Source organism: Mirounga angustirostris, unplaced genomic scaffold (assembly GCF_029215605.1).
Source record: "Mirounga angustirostris isolate CCGP_5_RB_7025 unplaced genomic scaffold, mMirAng1.0.hap1 SCAF_4, whole genome shotgun sequence".
Classification (NCBI taxonomy): Eukaryota; Metazoa; Chordata; class Mammalia; order Carnivora; family Phocidae; genus Mirounga; species Mirounga angustirostris.
The window spans coordinates 152,153,841-152,173,490 of record NW_026991712.1 but is presented as its reverse complement, the minus strand read 5'-3'; the positions used below and the strand labels follow the sequence as shown (position 1 = coordinate 152,173,490).

General features: G+C 49.1%; 1 protein-coding gene across 1 annotated transcript in view; it reads right to left on the bottom strand.

Annotated features, from left to right (window-relative positions):
• The window catches only part of AGBL4 (AGBL carboxypeptidase 4), a 1,423,919-nt gene that overhangs the window by 120,664 nt on the left and 1,283,605 nt on the right, over positions 1-19,650 (bottom strand). Inside the window, exon 7 of the mRNA XM_064589176.1 lies at positions 1,270-1,359. Coding sequence (XP_064445246.1) covers positions 1,270-1,359 — 90 coding nt within the window. The remainder of the gene's footprint in view (positions 1-1,269; positions 1,360-19,650) is intronic.

Below are 19,650 nucleotides of genomic sequence, written 5' to 3'. Positions count from 1 at the left end.
ATGCTCCTGCATTGCTGGTGGTGGTATAAAGGTCTCAGAGAGGAACTTGGAGATATCTAGTAAAGTTGAGGATGCATATATCCCGTGACCTGTCAACAGCCTTCCGTGGCTATATACCTGGAAAAGCATTTGCACGTAGGCACAAGGCAACATACATACGGACATCTGTATTAGCATTGTTTGTAAGAAAAAACACTGGCAACAACTGAATTGTCCAGGAGAACAGACAGGTGAGCCGAGGCACCCAACGGATATGGGATACAACACCTGGTGAAAACAAGTGAACTACAGCCACACTTACTACCACGGATATTGGGGGAAAACAAGGGCCAAGGTACACAGAGTGATACGGTTTTTCAACTTTATAAAAAGTTCAAAAACATGTGAAACGAAAGCCTACACTGTTTAGGAATGTTTATGTGAATAGTAAAACTATTGGGAAAGGTGACAAAATACAAACTTATAGCTATCTGTGGGAGAAGGAGGGTAGAAGGGAGGACAAAGGATTTAAAAGGAATAGATAATATCCTGCTTCTGAAGCTGGTGAGTACCCGGGCATTCATTAAATTATGATTTATATATTATTCATTGAATATACTTATATGGCTCTCTAATTAAATATATATATGTATGCATGTATATATATTGTTGACTAAATATATATTTTATGTGGACTAAATATTTAATAATAAATGAAAATGCAATTATAAAGATGTATATTTGAGATGAAAAATTATGTCTTATTTACCTCTGGTTGTCTGATGCAAAGCATGTTTCCTTGCTCATAGGGGGTATTTGTAAAGTTGTTTATTAAGTGAATGACTGAATAAATGAGTGAATAGATACCTTCTAATCCTTATCTCCCCACTTTACTGCACTCCTACCAACATACATATTGGCCTGGGGTTGGATTTCTTACTTTTGTAAACTCCTGGAGACAAGAAAAACCAGGCTAGGGAGTGTAGATGATGCCATATGGCTTATCCTCAACATGACACATATGAGAGAACTCCGTTCAGCCCTACCCATCCATCCATCCATCCATCCATCCATCCATCCATCTATTCATTCTTCCACTAATACATGTAGTTAGTAAACATTTATTGAAAGAAATACTAATGGAGATCGGTGTAACCTCTTTAGAAATGAAGTAAATTCGCATCCGAGATAATGACTCTGCCTGTGACCACACTGTCCCAGAGGCCATGACGGTGCCCCAGTTGGATGTGGGGGGAAGGTACAGGATGCCCATAAGATTTTGCAACTCACCTTGGCACACAAATGAAGAGGGTGTTTCCCCTGGGTGGACTCGTCCTGTGATGAATACTACCTTCTGCTCTGCTCCTTCCCGAAGGTTGTCTGTAAAAGAAAATGGAAGGAGGTTGTTCAGGAGGGCAGGGAAAGCTGAGACTGGGAGTTGGTATGTGGGATAGAGGGACAGGGAAGGGACTGGGTGCTTTACATTCATTTCTTAAATCAATGGGTTAGAATCATTAAGGCCCAGCCATTGGTGACTAATGAAATTATGTCCCTGACTACCCAATATTAAAAGACTACATTCCTATTGATACAATTGATCATGTTAATATTACAATCATCTGAAGACATCCTGTGAGTGAAGCCAAATCCCAGACTCACTGATTGTGACCCTAGGCAAGTTGTGTATGCTTTCTGAGTTTTGATTTGCTAATCTATACACATGGAGAGTATTAGTGATGAAACAAGCTTACACATTGCCTAGTACACAGTAAACACAGTAAATAATGGAGTAAAGAAAGTAGCTGTTTCTATTAGTCATAGTAGCACTGCCATTTAATTAGGGCCTTTTGTGTCAGGCACATTCTATACATTACTTAGAGTTCTACAGAAATGTGCGCAGTTAATATTCCTTTTATAGAGGCAGAAACTGATGCTCAGAGGGGTTACATAACTTGTCACACAGCTAACAGGTGTGGGTCGAGCTGAGATTAGAACTCAAGCCCTTGTTTGACCTTGATGAAGTAACAGGGACCAGATTTCTCTTTCAACTTAAGCCAACTAAAAAATCGGACAAACAGACAAAACAACTGTTTTCAGACAAGAGGCAGTGCAAGACTAATACATGGAAAAAGTATGCCCTCTGATTGCCCTGGCTCTTTGCCTGGAGGCCCATTCCATATCGCAGAGTACTAACCACTATACGATCACGGCCTGGAGGCCCATTCCAGACCAAAGAGCGGAGAGGGGTATCCTGAGCAGACCATGGAAATCTCACTGAGATTAAACTTCAGAGAGTCTGAAGCAGGTGGTAGCTGGGGGGAAACTGCACATTCCGGAGAAGACAGAGGTCTGTGGAAAAAGAATCCCAGAAATCTGTCAAGGAGTCCTCAAGTGTGTTTGTGGGTCCCAAGATATGCATGCAGAGGGTGAATCTCACAATGTGGTGTGAAAATGACCAGGGGGCTGTGAACCACATGGCTGTCAGGGCTCACACAGGGCTAAGAGTCATTTGAATTCCCACCACCAAAGCGTTAGTCCTCACTGATCACTCAGGGCATTCAGGAGAGAACCTAGAAGGGCCATGTCTTGGTGGTGGGGCTAAACTACTCTAGACTCATTCTAACAAAATTTTAAAATCACAAAAGTTTCAAACTGGACAGAAGAAACTTAACTGCCTGCCATTTAAAGTGCAACTCTCTTTAAGGAAAGATAACAAAATCCAGACACTCAACAATGTACAAATTCACAATCTCCAGCATCCAATAAGAATCATTAGACATGGGGCACCTGGGTGGCTCAGTCGTTAAGCGGCTGCCTTCGGCTCAGGTCATGATCCCAGAGTCCTGGGATCGAGCCCCGCATCGGGCTCCCTGCTCAGCAGGAAGCCTGCTTCTCCCTCTCCCACTCCCTCTGCTTGTGTTCCCTCTCTCGCTGTGTCTCTCTGTCAAATAAATAAAATCTTTAAAAAAAAAAAAAATTTAGGAAAAAAAAAATCATTAGACATGCAAAGAAGTAGGAAAATATGATCCAAAATCATAGCCCGAGCTCTTGCTACTTCTACAGAAATCTCATTCGTATAATAAAGTTTAGCTATTGTGCAAAGAGATTATTAGACAAAAGCAGTGGCTAAGAGTGACATTCCCAGAAGGAAGGGGCAGGAGGGTACCTAGTCCCTGGCAGAGGAAGGCCAGATCGACGCAGAACAGAACCATGACTGGAAGGAATTTCATAAATCAACATTGAGAGAAGTTGGGTTAAGGAATAATACCATCTATGTTGGAGGATGATCTGGAGGGAGAGGGGAAGTAGAAATAATTAACAGGCTTTTTACTTCTGAAATGATAGGGACAGGTTATTTTGAATGTAGTTTATGATCTCAACAGTCGCACCAATGTCAGAGACTAAAATAAAAAACATATATATATGTATTAACTTTATTAAGCCTGATTCTAATGGCTTGGGACTTGCTTGGTCTATTGGGGTGACTGTTACTGAGGTTACTGCTTCCCTAATACTAGGCATCTGAGAGGCAGCAAGAAATACAGTGGAGCCAGAATTCATTCCTTCCCCCCCCCTTAATACATTCTTGAGGACTCACCCTGTGCTCAGCTCTGTGCTAGGCACCTTTAGGAACAAAGGGAGAGAGAAGTTTATGGTTTAAAAGAGGAGTTAGACACCTGAATATTTCCTAGGCTGAATAAAAGCTCCTCCAGGAAGAAGCTACGATTTTCATGGTTATTTTTAACACCATTCCCAGGACCCTGTGTGGGATAGCACTCAGGAATTGGCTATCGAATTAAAAATACTCATATAGATCATGGCTTATCTTAATCTTCATCATACCTCTGTGGACAGTATTAACCCCATTTTATAGGTGAAGGGACTGAGGTTCACAAAAGAAAGGGACATACATGTCCAAGGTCACCTGTCTCCCTGCCTAGGACCCTCTCACTAGCATTTCTCCTCCTGGATCGACTAGCAACAATATCAGATCCTGAGTCCGCTGCATTTCTACCTACAACGTGTATGAGAGAGATTGGTTCCATCCCCTTTTGCTGGTAGAAGTTGAGCTACTGCCTTTGTATTTATATTGTTTTTTCACTTACAAAACAAAAAATGAAATGCCACCAAGCCCTTTAAAAAAAACACTAACACTGACCCCATCTATCCCAGCAGTCCAGAAATGATAAATAGCATTACCAAGGCCCTCGGTGAACGCTAACTTTATGGATGTCTCCCCTGACCTGGTATCAACTCAATTGCATTCAGCATTTCTGCTGACCACAGAGAAATGCAAAATGGGCATTTTATTTGCACACTAATTTTACTGAGCCCCTGCGTCTTCATAAAATGATAACATGGGGCTAATAAAAATCAAGCATCTCGGGTGTTAATATAAGCAAATGTTGATGCAGGCAGGTAACAAATTGCTTTGTCATTTTGGAGGCCGTAAAAGAGCATTATAATCATCTTTAGGCAAAATGGATGGGTCGCCTTTGCTTAGCTTTTAGCTTTCACTTGCAAAATCAATTTAAGGTAATGTAGCAGCTCTGAGGTGGTGTGACATGGGACACCCCTCCACCCCCCCGCCCCGTCACCAAATCTCCAGACTCGTGCAAAGCCAATTAAACATATTCTTGGAGGAGGCAGCAGGGATGACGGAGGAAGTATGCTTGAACAAAGCCAGGGTGGAAAGCAGCTGAACAATGAGACCAAGAACAACCCTGTAAGGGGTGATGAAACTGAAAGTTCATTGAGGGTGACACGCTCCAGTATACAAGGGCACACTCGTGGGGAACCTGATAGCCACACCAGACCCTTACTTGACAGAAGGTGTTTGAAGCCAAATGTCCTTTATGTAGCATCCCAACACACACACACACACACACACACACACACACACACACACACCTTTGCCATTATATCCCTCTATCATCCGCTATTTCCTTATTTATAAAATATTAATTGAACACCTATTGGGTAGCCTGGAGCTATCCACTATTACCTTCATTTTACAGAAAACCAAGGCCAAGAGACATTAAGTGACTCGTCTTAGTTCTCACAGCCCAGGACTGGCAGAGCGAGGCCCCACCCAGGCAGTCTGACTCCATCTGTGTCCCTAAATCCCATGCTACTCTGCTGCTTGTGAAGGACAATAATAGTAACCAGTTATGATAGCAACCAAGTAATATTTATTCAGCACTTACTCTGTGCCAGGCACTTTACATGTATGACCTTATTTCATTTTCATAGCGACCCAATGAAACATCTACTATTCCTACCCCTATCTCATAGATTAGGAAATTGAGATCTAGAAAGGTGAATAACTCATCTACACCTGCATAAGTGGTGCATGTGGGGGCCAGGATGAAACCCCAGGTCTTTATGAATCTCAAATATATGCTCTTCATACCTCTTGGAGATTAAATAGGGTCCATGGGTGGTTTTTAAAATACACCCAGAAATTCTTCGTGAATCTCTTCCCTTCGAGAGGTGGAGATGAACCCCCTTTCCCTTCAGTGTGGGCTGGACAGACAGGCTTGCTCTAGCAAATAGCATACGGGGGGTGGGTGAAGGCATGTCACTCTTTTGAGATTGGGCTACAAAAAGACTATGGCTTTCATCTTGGGTGATGACTCGCTCTCCTTCATTGCTCACACTGAGGAATCCGGCTGCCATGATGTAACACTCAGGTAGCCTGTGGAGCCCTCACCTGTCTGGGGAGGAGCCGAAGTACCCAGGAACAGAGGCCAGCCAAAACCATTTGAGCAAGCTTGGAAGGGTATCCTCCAGTCCCAGGTGACCACAGCCCTGGCCACCAGCTTCCTCCAACCTCCTGAGCCAGAGCTGTCCTGCATAGCTGCTCCTGCCCTCCTGGCCAACAGAAACTGGGAGATGATAAGTTGTTGTTCTAAGACGCTGAATTCTAGAGGAAGTTGTCAGGCAGCAATTGACTAAATAATTCTCCTGGAGATGGCCAAAGAAACCTTGCATCTTATCTATTGATGCCCAGCCTGAGTAAGACCAGAGCCGTAACCCTGGTGTCAACATGGAAGGAGAGCCTTAATGAATCAGATCAGTCATCAGCGGATCTGTGGCTGGTGGAGGCACTAGAAGATGCCAAGAGGCCCCACAGAGCACTAGCTGAGCCCTCTGAGGACAAAAGTCTCCCAGAAGTTCACATGGTCAGTTTGGTATCCCTTATCTTCCCTGACAGTAATTCTGACAGTAACTTGTCCTAGGGAGTGAGCTGTTCTGTGGAGGAGGAAGGGGTGGTGAGCTGGGAGGGGAATGTGGAATGTTACAACAGGAAAAGGATTTTTTTTCCTCCCCAGATCTAAGCCTTGGTCATTTTATTGACTTCATGATCCCTGAAGGCCATCATTAAGGCAAGAAAAAACCTTCCTACTGGTTTCCAAACCAGACCAGTTGCCTTGTTTTCTCGAATACTCCAGGGCCCAAACGGGTCCACACTACCACGAAGCTGGAGAAAAAGACATCCTGGCAGCAGTACCAGCATGGTGAGCTGGCATCTGCCTGTGGGTCCACTCAGGACAAGAAGGGTCCTGTCCTTGATCTCCCCGTGCCGGCACCATCCTTGACCATCCGTCCACCCTGCCAAAGCCATCTTCCTAAAGCTCAAATGGGAGCCACCACTCCCCCTGCCTGCAACCCTTCAGCAACTCTCTGCTGTCCCCGGGCAAGTCCAGCCTCCTCGGTGCGGCTCCCCTCGTCTCTAGGAGCTGCTGGTCGCTGCCCGCTCCAGCCCCTTCCCCAGCCCCAGGTTCAGCCACTCCTGGCAGCGTCATCAGCATGAAGGCTCTTCCACACCTCCACGCTTGGATACATGCTTTTCTCTCTGCCTGGAATGCCAGCCCCCATCTCAGCTGTCTGCCTTACTCCTACTCCGCCTTTCAGACTCTGCTCAGATGTGCCTCCTCTGAGGAGGAAGACACAGAGCGATCATGGATCTTGGACTTGTTCTAGGCCACCCGTGGCGTTAATGTGCCAGATCTGATCTCCTCAGCACAATAGTTTTGACTTTCCCCTATAAAATATGGCATGTGGAAGGTAAGGTGAGGCTCTCATTCCGCAGTTGATACTGACTGTAAGGAGAGGACAGGAGCTGGGAATGACAGTGAGAACATGCTCAAGGAGCAGGATTTCTTGTACACACATTTATGAGAAAATGGTGTTTAGGAGGCATCGGCAGAGCTTTCTGGGAGAACCTGTGAATGCATCTGGGTAGAGAGGAGCCTTGATGAAGGGCAAAGGCATCCAGGGCTGACTCAGCCAAGCTGACTGAGGGTGAATCCCACAGGAGGGGAGGGCCGCATGAGGGACACTGAGAAAGACACTGGTCCTTGTGTTTCTTCTGTCCCCTGAGGGGGTCCAGGCCTGCTGCCTTCCCAGACAGATAGACCAGGGTTCCTATGAAGGCCCCACAGATTATGGTCCGTGAGGCCTCTGGGAAATTACTTACACATTCTGAGCCTCAGTTCCCTGTAAAATGAGACTAATAATCCCTAGCTCACAAGATAAACCTTAAGCAAGAGACTTTAAGTCCCTGCCCTATGGCTTTGTCTATAATACCAGGTCCCATTTATTGAGAGAAGAGCCACAGGAATAGGGTTGCTCAGCGCTGTGGCTATTTTCAGCAGGGTAACTGTTTGTGTGGGGCCCTGTGCTGTGCGCTATGCGATGTATCTCTGGTCCCTGACCACTAGACGCCAGGAGCACCCCTCTCCCAAGGTGTGACAATCAAAAATAGCTGTAGACCTCACTAAATACTCAACATCTCCTTGGAGGCAAAATTGCCCCTGGTTTGAATATTTTGTAAGCCTCTATAAGAATATTTTACTTTACTCAGACTGGCCTCGTCACCATCTTCCCAAGTAAACATTTAATCTCCTAGACTTTGTCTTTTCCCCAACTTCTCCAAAAAGCCTTCCCAGATTCCTCCAGACCACAGTGCCTTCCCTCTCCTGCCCTCTGACCTCACAGAGTTCATCTGGACCCCTTATCTGGTCATAAGTCATTTGCTGCCTTGCATAGGCAGGGCCAAAAGCCACAGCCTGGATCTGTCCCGCCCAATGCCAGTGTCAGCTCTTTTGGGCCTCGGGGCCATCGTGAGAAAATGTGGTGTGGGGCCTTCCACTCCCTAGACACACCGCCCTCGGGGTCACGTTCCCTCAGCTAGGGGCAGCTCTCCTGCAGCCTAGACTCGCATAGTTGCATGGTAGACTCATGCGTGCTCCAGGGCTGGGTCTCTACGCTCAATGAGAAGGAAGAAGAGAACAGAGATTACCACCGAGAAGAGGACACTCATGACCGAGAAGTGCTCCTGAGGAGAAAGGAAGCATTAATTCTGGAATTTCAGGCCTTTGGGAAAAGCCTCTCTTGTTCACCTCCTATGTCTACAACACATTCAAACCACCCTTTTGGCTTTAAACAGCAGTAAGAAGGCCTCTGGCTCATAGGAGGCTCATAGACGCCATCAGCACTGCAGACCCTGTGGGGTCACTGAGTAGAACATTCTTACTGTGAGGATGAAGGGAGAGGCCCAGAAAGGACAAGTGACTTGTCCCAGCCCACGGGGCTAGAGACTGGTCAAGCCAGCTCTGGAATGCAGGGCATGGGACTCCAACCTCCAGGCAGCCTCCTCTTAGGACAGCAGGCTACTTTCGGCAATGTCCCTTCAGGCCGGCACCTGCAAACTTTCAAGGAGGAGGGGAAAGCCGAAAAGCTATGGACCTAAGTACAGAGTGTGAGGGCCAGCTGTCACCATGAGGTCACCTTGACAGAGGAGCAGCACTCCACTCAGGCCACTGCTGCTGGGCTAGGAAGCTTATAGAGCCGCCTTGCCCTGGGCTGGCACTCCAGGCCCGCGAGGAGGAACGCTTGCAACCTTCCGGAATAGGCTAATGGCAGGAGGGCTCTACCTGCCACCATCTGTCTTGATCCCAGCACCCTCCAAGGGCCTCCAGAAAGTCAGAACCAGACTTGCCCATTCGGACTTCCTGCTGAGGTGGGGTCTCCTGGGAAACAGAAGGAAGACTCCGAGACTCCCTGTGGGAGCTTTACGGGGAATTGCTCTCAGGAACACTTGTGAGAAGTGGGAGTTATGCAGGATTGGGGCAATCTCTACGGTGACCTGAATCAATCCCATGGGGAGCTCTGGGCCAGAAGGGCCCTTCACGTTGTTCTAGGAGGCAAGGGGGCTGGCTCTGTGTCTTGCATTGACTGGATGCGGGCTGCCTTGAGGGCAGGGGTGTAACCTCAGGCAAGGCAGCTTCCTTTGGCTGAGTGCAAGTTCTAGGAAGGAAATCAGCAGCGAGATGTCAGCCACCAGCACTCAAGGGAAGTGAGGGAATTGGTCCTGAAGGAGAGCGGGGGGGAGGGGGGGGGCGGTGCGCAGGGTCTGCTCCACCAGCCTTTAGCTGAAGCAGCTGAGAACAGGGCAGACCTGAGGCCCCCCCAAAACGGGAAGGCCGAGGATCTTTTTCTTTTTTAGTGCAATTCTCTACATATGTTCTAACACTGACCAAATGCCAAACTTGGGGCTGGACCCTGAGGACATGGAGACGAACCAGACGCTGTCCCTGCCATCCAGGAGCTCAAAGACAAATGGAGAAGAAAGCTCAAGCCTGGCTTTGCAGTCTGAATTTAAACCCGAATTCTAGAGTCAAATGGAGGGTTAAACCCAAGCTTTGCTGCACATGGCATTGAGCTCTGCGATCATGCATTTCCTCCTCTGCAAAATGAGGATAATGATACTGACAAGGGATCTTGGAAGAATTAACTGAGATAATGCATTGGGTCTCTGCACATGACCTGATGCATAGTATATGTTCAAAAAATGGTAACTGACAGGGGACGCCTGGGTGGCTCAATTGGTTAAGCGTCCGACTCTTGGTTTTGGTTCAGGGTCACGAGATTGAGCCCCATGTCGAACCCCATGTCAAGCCCCACATCCATCCGGCTCTGCACTCAGCAGGAAGTTGGCTTGAGAGTCTCTCTCCCTCTGCTCCCCCCCACCCCAAAGAATAAGTAAGTTTTAAAAATGGTAACTTACACTTAGAGGTCACTTGGTCCAACTACCTCATCATACGATGCAGACACTGAGGTCACTAGACTCTAAGCAACACCAGAGCCATGACTTTGTCTTTCTCACTTGTTTTCCCAGGACATCACACACAAAAGGTGCTCAATAAATGTTCCTGGAATAGTTGTACTCATTGCTCTTTGGATGAATGAGCTTATGAGGCTAGAACTGAGCGCCCAGGCTTTCCCCAACACGTGTTCTGCCTTTCATCTCTCCCAGCCTCTAGAAATTCCTCACCAGATTCAGTTTCAGCTTATTAGCAAATGCAAATTGAATTACGCTGTGCCCTTTTGCAACAAGGACAACAAAAACAGTTTCCCCAGGAAAAGAGGGCGAGAAGAGGTGAAAGCTGGGATGAAAGTAGAAGACAATACATTCTAATCAAACTTGATAAATATGTAAATTAAAGCAGCTAAACAGTTGGCTTTGACAAATGACTTGTCGGTAATGGATTTTTCCACAGCGAAGGCGAGAGTTCAGCCTGTCCGCTACTGTTCCCCGGCACCCCCAAGCTGACGGGCAGGCGCAGGGATGCTAGGAGGCAGAGCAGAGAGCGAATGCTTCCTTTAACGCCATTTGTGGGGCACCTGCTAGGTGCTAGGCATAGCCAATGAGGGGGGAAACCTCTGTCTCCTAGATGAAGGAGCCCAGGGAAAGGCGGGGAAGGGCCGCCGGACTCCACAGGCTGTGTCCTGAGGAGCCAAAGCAACCAGCTGTTGAGGAACATAAATTCAATCCCTCCAGTGGTTCTATTACCGCCTGGAGGTCTCACCAACCCAAAAGTGAGTGCCTTGCAGTTCTTTTTCCCCTCACAGGACCTGACTGACACAGGAGTGTTCAGAAAAGAGATTCCCTAAGCTTGCGACATAGCTCCAAACTGACCGCTTCCTATGCCCACTCTCATCTCTGTTTTCCCTTGTAAAATTAGCTGTTGGATAGTCCCAGATATGGAATACAAGAAAAAAAAATTAGCTATTGGAGGCAGCCCAGCTGAAGGCCCGTATAGCAAGGAGCAGAAAGGAGCCGAGGGACTGCAGGTCCTCTGCAAAATACAAGACCATTGTCATTGTAAGCTCTAAATGTGTATGGGGGTGGGCATTACTTAGCAATAGCCAGCCAGAATAATTGCTATGAAACTGAGTATTCTAGCAGATTTTTAAACAATAGTCAGGGGAGGGGCGGTGAAAACGGAGCGGGTTTGAGCAGTTTCTGTGTGCCAGGTACTTTTCATACATTATGATCCAGGCCTCACCAGACCTGGGGAGAATGGTCTTATTTTCCTCCTATCACAGACAAGAAATCTGAGATTGAGTGCATTGCCCAGGGCCACCCCCACAGGCAAGAGTCACAGGTGGAATTTCTATCTCCTTTCTATCTCCTGAGACTAGTCTTTCTTCTGACACCTCCAAAGGGAAAAGCTCATTCCTGAGTTATACCAGATAAAAGACATTATTTTGTGTGTACTTGGGTGCAGGCCCATGCATACATCTGCTTCTGGCTCAAACTCCTACAGATTCCTGAGTTTTTGTGCAAAGTTATCAGAATTGAGGTCCAAACAGAAATTCAAGGTGAATGGTTTGCAGGCTTGGAAAGACACTATTAATACAATTTCTTCAAACAGAGAACCAACATTTGAGTGCTCAAAGTAGCTTCAGGAAAAGAGTTTCCTGGTAGGGCTGGGAGTAATGTGATCCACGCCGAGAGCTGAGGATCTGTCTTGCCCAATGCTGGAGGAATTCAGATTTGAAGAGTGTTCTTTCTTTCCTATTGAGATCTTCATTGACTTGTATAAAAATACCACTTTCAATCTCAAATCCCCACTGGCATCTTTATATAAGCACTGAAAATGCTACTGGGCTTTGGAGATTTCATTTAATGAAGGAAAAGTATTTCTATTAAAGAGTGTAATTTTTTTTTTTCTCTCAACACAACATCTTCAGAGGAGCCAAGGAAGCTGGATTGTTCTGGGCTCTGAGAAAACGAACGAACCCATGCCTCACCCATGTCGTGGTTACACAGACTACAAAATGGCAACAGCTAAGGGAGGCAAGGAAGGGTGGGGGATGAGGGGGAGATAAGAGCGGTTATGATAGAGGAACTCCCACATACCCTGCCTTCACGGTTTAGGAAGCACTGGGGCTCTCACGAGGAGGGAGTGCTGTTGCCATCACCCAAACTCAATCCCCCATCTGTGTTGTCTGAACAGCAGCTCCCTTCCCTCTGCACCTCTCCTGGGCCCTGTAATCCCTTCTCAGTGCAGAGACCCCACTCTCCTGCCAGTCCTGCAGGGGTTCCCCTTGTACTGGAGGTGAACCCGGGCTACTGACTCTGGCCTGCTTGTCCCCTGCCCACCCCCACCCTGACTTCTTACCCCTCCCTCGCCTGCTCATCCTCTTTCCAGTTTCTCTGCCCTGTCTGGGGGGGGTGGTGCTCCCCTGGCTTCCAGAAGCTGGCTCCTTACCGCTGAGGTCTCTTCCTTCGAGCTCAGTAGCCCCATGGCAGCAGGAACTTTGTCTTACTAACGGCTACGGACCCAGATCTAACATGGCACCTGGCAGACCCACCTGCCGACTGCATATTTATGGAGTCAGCACATACAGCTGATAGGTATTGAGTGATGTGTGCTGGGCAGGGGGAGGGCCATAGGAATAAGACTGAAGAGGTGGTTGAGGGCCGCAAATTATCCAAGGTCACACAGCTGGTGGCTGGTGAGACCAGAATGGATCTCTGTAGGATGAATGATAAAAACTGGGCTCCTTCTGCCTCCCTGGGGCTCTTCCACCCCCTCACGGAGAGGGGAGCCATAGAGTGCGAGGGGGTGGGAGGCACTTAGGTATGGCTGTGCCACTCACTAGCTGTGTGGTCTTGGGAAGGTCAGTCCATGTCTGGGTGCCTCAGTCTCCTCATCCATAAAAGGGGAATCATCATCATCATCATCATCATGTTTTTGGGTAGTCGTGAGGACTAGATGAGTTGAAATCAAGCATCAGTAATAGTGCTTGTCACATGATAAGCCCTCAACTGAACGTTTGCTCTTCTTCGTCATTCAGCAAATACTTCTAGGGCTCCCAGTCACCCCCTGGCCCTGGGAAGCTTTCCACACAGCCAGACAGTGGGTTACGCTCTGCCCTTTCCCCTCCTCGCCCCTTGCACTGTTACAGCAATGACCCATCTGTATAATAGAACTTTGCTTTTAGTCCCTGCCTTTCCTCTCTGGTGACTGAGCAATTTGGGGCCAGAAGCCCTGCCTTGTTCAACTCTTCCTGGCATTCATTTCCTTTGCCTGAGACAGAGGAGGGCATTTTGACATGGTTGTTTTAATATAAAAAGTTGTGAAATGACTGCATCGAATTGTAAAATGCTTCTGAAAATTAGCAGGTACTGGGTGAAGCAGTCCCTCCCCGCAAAAGCCCGAGAAAGGTTTGATCTGCACTGTCTGTTGCTCCCACCAGTTCCTTCCTGCCCCTGCTCCCCTCAGCGCCAGCCTTGACCAGGAGCCCACCAAGCCCAGTCTCTCCCCTCCCACCGTCCCCTCAACCCCCTCGCCAGAAGTCTCATCAGGGAGGGGGAAGTTCAGGGGCGAAGGGAGGTAGCCTGAAATGTCTCCTTGGCACATTATTTGGCAATGTTTTTTATTATTTATTTATTTATTTATTTTAAAAGATTTTATTTATTTATTTGACAGAGAGAGACACACAGAGAGAGAGAACACAAGCAGGGGGAGTGGGGGAGGGAGAAGCAGGCTTCCCGCGGAGCAGGGAGCCCGATGTGGGGCTTGATCCCAGGACTCTGAGATCATGATTTGAGCCGAAGGCAGGCGCTTAATGACTGAGCCACCCAGGCACCCCTTGGCAATGTTTTTTAAAAAGGCTGAAGGTGCAATGGTTTGCTTCCTTGGCTGTGTCAAAATGTCCCCAATATAAAATGGTTGTGTCAGAGCTGCTGCATCAACGTGGCCGAAACAAAAGGACTGTGTCAAAATGATAGGAACCCTGCAAGGAAGCCGCCGGCACGTTGCGGTCCTTGATAATGGATTTCAAAACATACACCCTTGTAAGTGGATTAAGAAGCAATCAGCTACACTGAACACTAACATTCCCTGTGGGAATTCCTTTTCGTCCCAGTGAGGATGTTTCCACCACCCTAAGGATCAGAGAAGTTAAGGATGCTGCCTGATGTCACACAGCAGGCCACAAAACAGAGATGATTAGAGCTGAGTATGGCCTCATTAATCTCCCCCACTTTACAGCCAAGACACCAAGAGAGAAAGTGACTTGATCAAGGTCTCAAAGCGAATTGGATTTTCACAGGTTAGATCAGAAACGTGATCAGTTCTCGGATAACTTCTCCACGCTGTGCACTGGCTTCTGGACCACAGCCTCACCGCTGGACTCAGGGCACACACTCAACAGAACGGAGCAGCCGCTGACAAATCGTAGCTAAAGCTCTAACTGCTCAAGTCCTAGGCATGCTACTTGAAAATTGGATTGGCCAAGTTCTCAGTGAAAGAAGCTTTCGTGTCCAACCAGGCAGCTTGTCAATATCCCATTAGCCAGGCAGCCCACTGGAGCAGGGAGGCCTCTTGGTGGCCCCTGTCTGCCTGAGGGAAGGGGAACGTCCGCGGCGTGGGGCACAGCGCCCAGCTCTTTGCCTCTATTTCCATAATCGGTATTTCTGCAGCCTGCTAAAGAAAGAAACCTATGCTAACCCGAGTTAGGAAATGATCTAGCCTCACTGTCTTCATGATTTGGAGTGAATGGAGTCTATCTTGAATAAAATCAATTATAAAAACTGCATTTACAAGAACAGATTTCCAGAGGGTGTGTTTATGGAGTGGCGTTATCCTAGGCTAAGGCTTCTTGGATAAACCTGGACCCTTGATAGAAACTCTGCCTTGGATTATCCCTGGGCCACCTGGACTGGAGCCGGGCCGACCTGGGTTTGAAGTGTGTGACAGAGGGAAGGCGCTGGACCTCGGTTTGCTCAGAGGCCAAGTGAGGAGAGGGATGTGAATCACAGGTCCCACCAAGGGGGCCTCTGGTGTTGCTGGTTTCAGAAGCTGCAGACCCACCATGGGGCAGACCCTTGCATCTGGGAAGGCATGGGGCGGGGGGTCGGGGAGCGGGCTGTCAGACATGTGAGGCCTGAGAACTGGATGAGTTTGCATCAGGTCTCAAGCAGGGGCTCCAGCACGACAGCTGGGACCCCACTCCCGTCTGGGCGTGTGACCATGGGCAAGCTACTTCACCTCTCTGGGCCTCCCTCAGCCTTCTCATCTGTAAAATGGGGATCATAGTGGACTATCTTGTAGTTGTGCCCTGAGGAGTCAATGAGTTGCTAATTTGGAAAGCACTCAGTACACGGTCTGTAACCAGTGAATCATATCAATCTGTATTTGTTGAATAAAGTAAGTACTGGTTAATGATACCCATTCAGGGGCTCTAGGCCTGCAAGGGAGACGCTCGTGTTGGGCCTTCCCCTGTGACAGGCCCCTATGGGTAGTTATTTGATACTTCACTCCAGGTACGTAGGCAATAAACACATTTTATTCTCTGGTCCTCAGCCCTGGCTGCATATTAGAACCACCTGGGGAGCTTTTTAGAAATACGGATGCCTGACTCCCACGCCCCCACCCCTACCCTAGCCCAGGTTCTGGGGACAGAGCTCAAAGCAAATTCTTCGAACGTGCAGTCGCAAGTGAGAAGCCCCGGTCCAGCATGAGATCCAGTGTGGGCCAGGACCTCTGCTCTCTGGGCTCTGTCTTACTACACCCTCACTCTCTCAGATGGTCTCGCAGCTCCTCGTTCTAAAACACTGTGATCCAGGAGCTCTGGAGGACCCAGGAGGTGGCCTGGGATGGCCCTGATTAGACTACATTGGTTGTAACAACAAGGAGAGGGCGTGGGAGTAAGTGGACAAGGAAGCATGCATGCATCAAGCAGATCATTTCTCACAGACACAGTCCCTTCCTGGGAGGACCAGATGACTAAGATAATAGAGGTGCATGCGGCGTCTCTGAGAACCCCCAAAGCTCAGAGCAAACAGATTGGATTTATGGCGGAAACAGAGGCCACGTGCCTGAGAAGGAGAAAAGGCCTTTTTCCAAGGACGAAGGAGGAGGATTAAGACATTTGCATCTGGGGACATGGAGGGGCACGCATACATGCATGCTGGGATACAGAAGCAGGTTCCCAGGGCGGTAGGAGAAGGGAAACAGGGAAGTTGCCATAGTTGAGCATCTGATTTGCGCAGGCACCAAGGGGCACGCCGCCTATTGAATCTCATTCCCTCCCGGCAACCTCCCAGAGGGCAGGTGTTCTGATCCCCATCCTGCAGACCACACAGGTGCCGAGCAGCTGTGCCAGGATCCAACCCAGCTCCCTCTGATTCCAGAACCCCATGCTTTCCCCCTACGGCTCAGTGCCTCACTTATCCAGAGCTTCCTGTCCTTATAACCTCACACACCCAGATCACACCAAGAGCCAGAAGGAAGCAGAAGGGTTGAGAATGACCCAAATCCAGATCCAGAGTCCCACATTAAAGGTCACGTCCAGTCTCAGGAGAGTTTGTTCGGAACACTGGGGTGACAGGGAGATCACTCCCACTTTCCGGGACAAAGAGGCTTACCCTTTGAGAGCTAGTCTGTAAGCACAGAGTGATATAGGATGGGAACTGGCAAAGTCACCATGAAGAGACGGGGGCCCTCCCAGGACATGGTTGTTGACTGCCTGACACTATGAACACAGTGAGGGAAGCAGGTGTCAGTGAGCTGATGCGCCTCAGGAGCTGTGACAGCTCCCTGTGACAGGCCTAGCCCGTCTCTGTCCAGGGAGAGGGCAACCCGACAGCCCTGAGATGTGAGCTTGCTCAGTACAACCAGCGCCATAGGGGGAATGAGCTCACGGCGGGGGTGACTACACTGGGGCACTGCAGCCCTGGGACCTGCCCTTAGCCATCCCTCCAACCCTGCCCTCTGGCCCCACTTCTGCACTCACACAGCTGCCTTGTGGATGTTATCCAGCCTCCCCCTGGCTTTCCCTTGTCCATGCTACTTGTCCCTGCTCCCAGCTGGTGAGGGGGCCCAGGGCTCTCACTAAGGACCAAACAGGCTCCATAGCCCCCATCTCTTCACTCAAAGGCCTGAGGGGAAAATGCCCCCCAACAGAAAAGTCCCATTCCTCTCCACTCACACATCTTGTGCCTACCGTGTGTGAGCACTGAGCCCTTCGGGTGATGAGACAATGCCGTCATGGGGCTGCTCCCCAGAAACGTACCATCTAGTGACCAGGTAACATTACAAAAATGGAAAGCACGTTTGCTTGGGAGGCCTGGGGGCTGAGAAGAGTAAGCTCCAGCAATCTGGAGAGTTAGAGAAAGATGGGTGCTCGTGCTGGATCCGAGACGTGCTCCTGGACACGCAGGTACCTGGCTGCACAGCCTGTGTCATGGGCCCAGAGCTTCCCCCGGGCTAGCTCTCTCGCTTGGGTCAAGTTCAGACCCCTGATCACAGCCCGGCTGTGAGCTGAGCTGGCCCAGGGCTGGGCTGGGATCTCCTATCTGTCTTTCCTCACCCCAACCCCTTGCTGGTTCAGAGAGTCAAGCGAAGGTCCTGCACAGCAGAATTTGCACCCTGTCCTTGCTAGGCCATAGCAGGTGCTCTGTCCGTGAATGCTGAAGTGAACACGACCAGCCACCCTTTGCTTGCTTTAAAGCCAGGCCTTCATTAGCACCCAAGTGCTAAACCTGACTTCCGAGGAAGAAGGCGAAGAAGGCGGGCTTGCTTTCTAATGGTGCTAATGTGGCAATAACAAGGTGGCAAATGTCTGTTTGTCTTCCCTCTCCTAGAAAGGCCATCTTCTCCCAACCCGAGTCCTTTGAAAGGACAGTGTCCTTTCAAAGCCCTTCTCTTTAATGCCAAGTGGAGGAGTTCCAGACAGTTATTTGCATTTTCAATTCTAGAAATCATTAATATTTTAAAACTGCCAGCACCATGGTTTATTAACACACATTTCCTACCTGCTCCCGGTAAAGGGAAATTTTGTATTTGAGAGCTATTCAAACATGGGGTGGTTTCCCAACTTTTGTGCAAATTCTGCTTCCAAATCCCTGCTCTCGGGAGCTCCCAGTGCAGTGGGGGAGGCGAATACGGACGCGGACAGTGAGATTCTGAGGGGCCGCTGTGTGGACTGAGGGAAGCCCGGGGGACCAGAGCCAGGGCAGCTCTTGATACAGGCTGAACGGTCACGTCAGGTCTTAGAGGAGGCCTTCCTATTCCAGGGGAACATTTCTGTAGACAGTGGAAAGAACATGAGAGAATCGGAAGACCCATGCTTAGGGCAGCCCTTTTTAATCACTTTTAGTTGTCATGACAATAGGTTGAGGTTAAACTCAAGGGTCTTTGAGTTCAGACAGGCCTGGGTTCAAATCCCAGTTCTGACACCACTTGCTGGGTGGCAATCATCATAAGTAACATTTTTTTTTTTTTTTAAGATTTTATTTATTTATTTGAGAGAGAGAGAATGAGAGACAGCATGAGAGGGAGGAGGGTCAGAGGGAGAAGCAGACTCCCTGCTGAGCAGGGAGCCTGATGCGGGACTCGATCCAGAGACTCCAGGATCATGACCTGAGCCGAAGGCAGTCGCCTAACCAACTGAGCCACCCAGGCGCCCCCATAAGTAACATTTTCGATGTCCCCTACCCCCCGGGTGTCAGGGAGAGGGTGGGCTTTGCAGGCCAGCTCAAGGCAAGCAGGGTCACAGTGGGGGGAACCTGACCTTGCCTGGCTCCCGACCCTCGCACTGCACCCCTGCCCTCACTAGTGTGGTGGGTTCCCTTAATGCTCACAGCCACCCTGCCCTAACTCCTGTCACCCCCCACTTTCACAGTACAAGAGACCGAGAACCAGAGAGGTTAAGTCTGTGCTCCAGGCCACACAGGAGGGCAGCTAGGATTTGAGCCCTGAGCGTGGGCAGGATTCCACACGGAGCTCTTATGCCGCACACTCCAGCGCCCGGTGTGAGCTCAAAGCAGGCAGCAGCCCAGCGCCGGCAGGATTTGGGTGCCCGGCAAGGCAGCTGCTGTGGTTGCTACTGTCTTTCAAAGCCCGGCTCATGAGTCTCTCCGTCCCTGTCCCCTGATGTGTCTGGCTCACAGCCCTGGCACCAGGGCCGTCCTCCTGCCTGCCCCGCCTCCCCGGAGCCATGGCACCTCCCCATTTCCGTTCCCTCGCACTGTTCCTGGCACACCGTGAGGCTGCAGGCAAGGGTGGCTGAAGGGATTGAGAGAAAACAGTATCAGCCACACCAATTCCCAGAAGAAAACACTTGCCAAAGATCTGTAGCCTGGACACATCAATATAAAAATGACACAGCCCTAATTTGCTTTCAGATTCAAACTGGGAAGGTAAACTTTGACCCTGTCAAAAAATGAGAACAAATTAAATTGAAACACAAAGTCATTTCCCTTGTTCCAGGGCTCTGGATTTCTAATTAAAGTGCAGCACAGCTCGGAGGCCTGCAAGGGGGTCTGTGAGGTGGTGTCCGCTACCTTGAAAACAAGAGCACAGC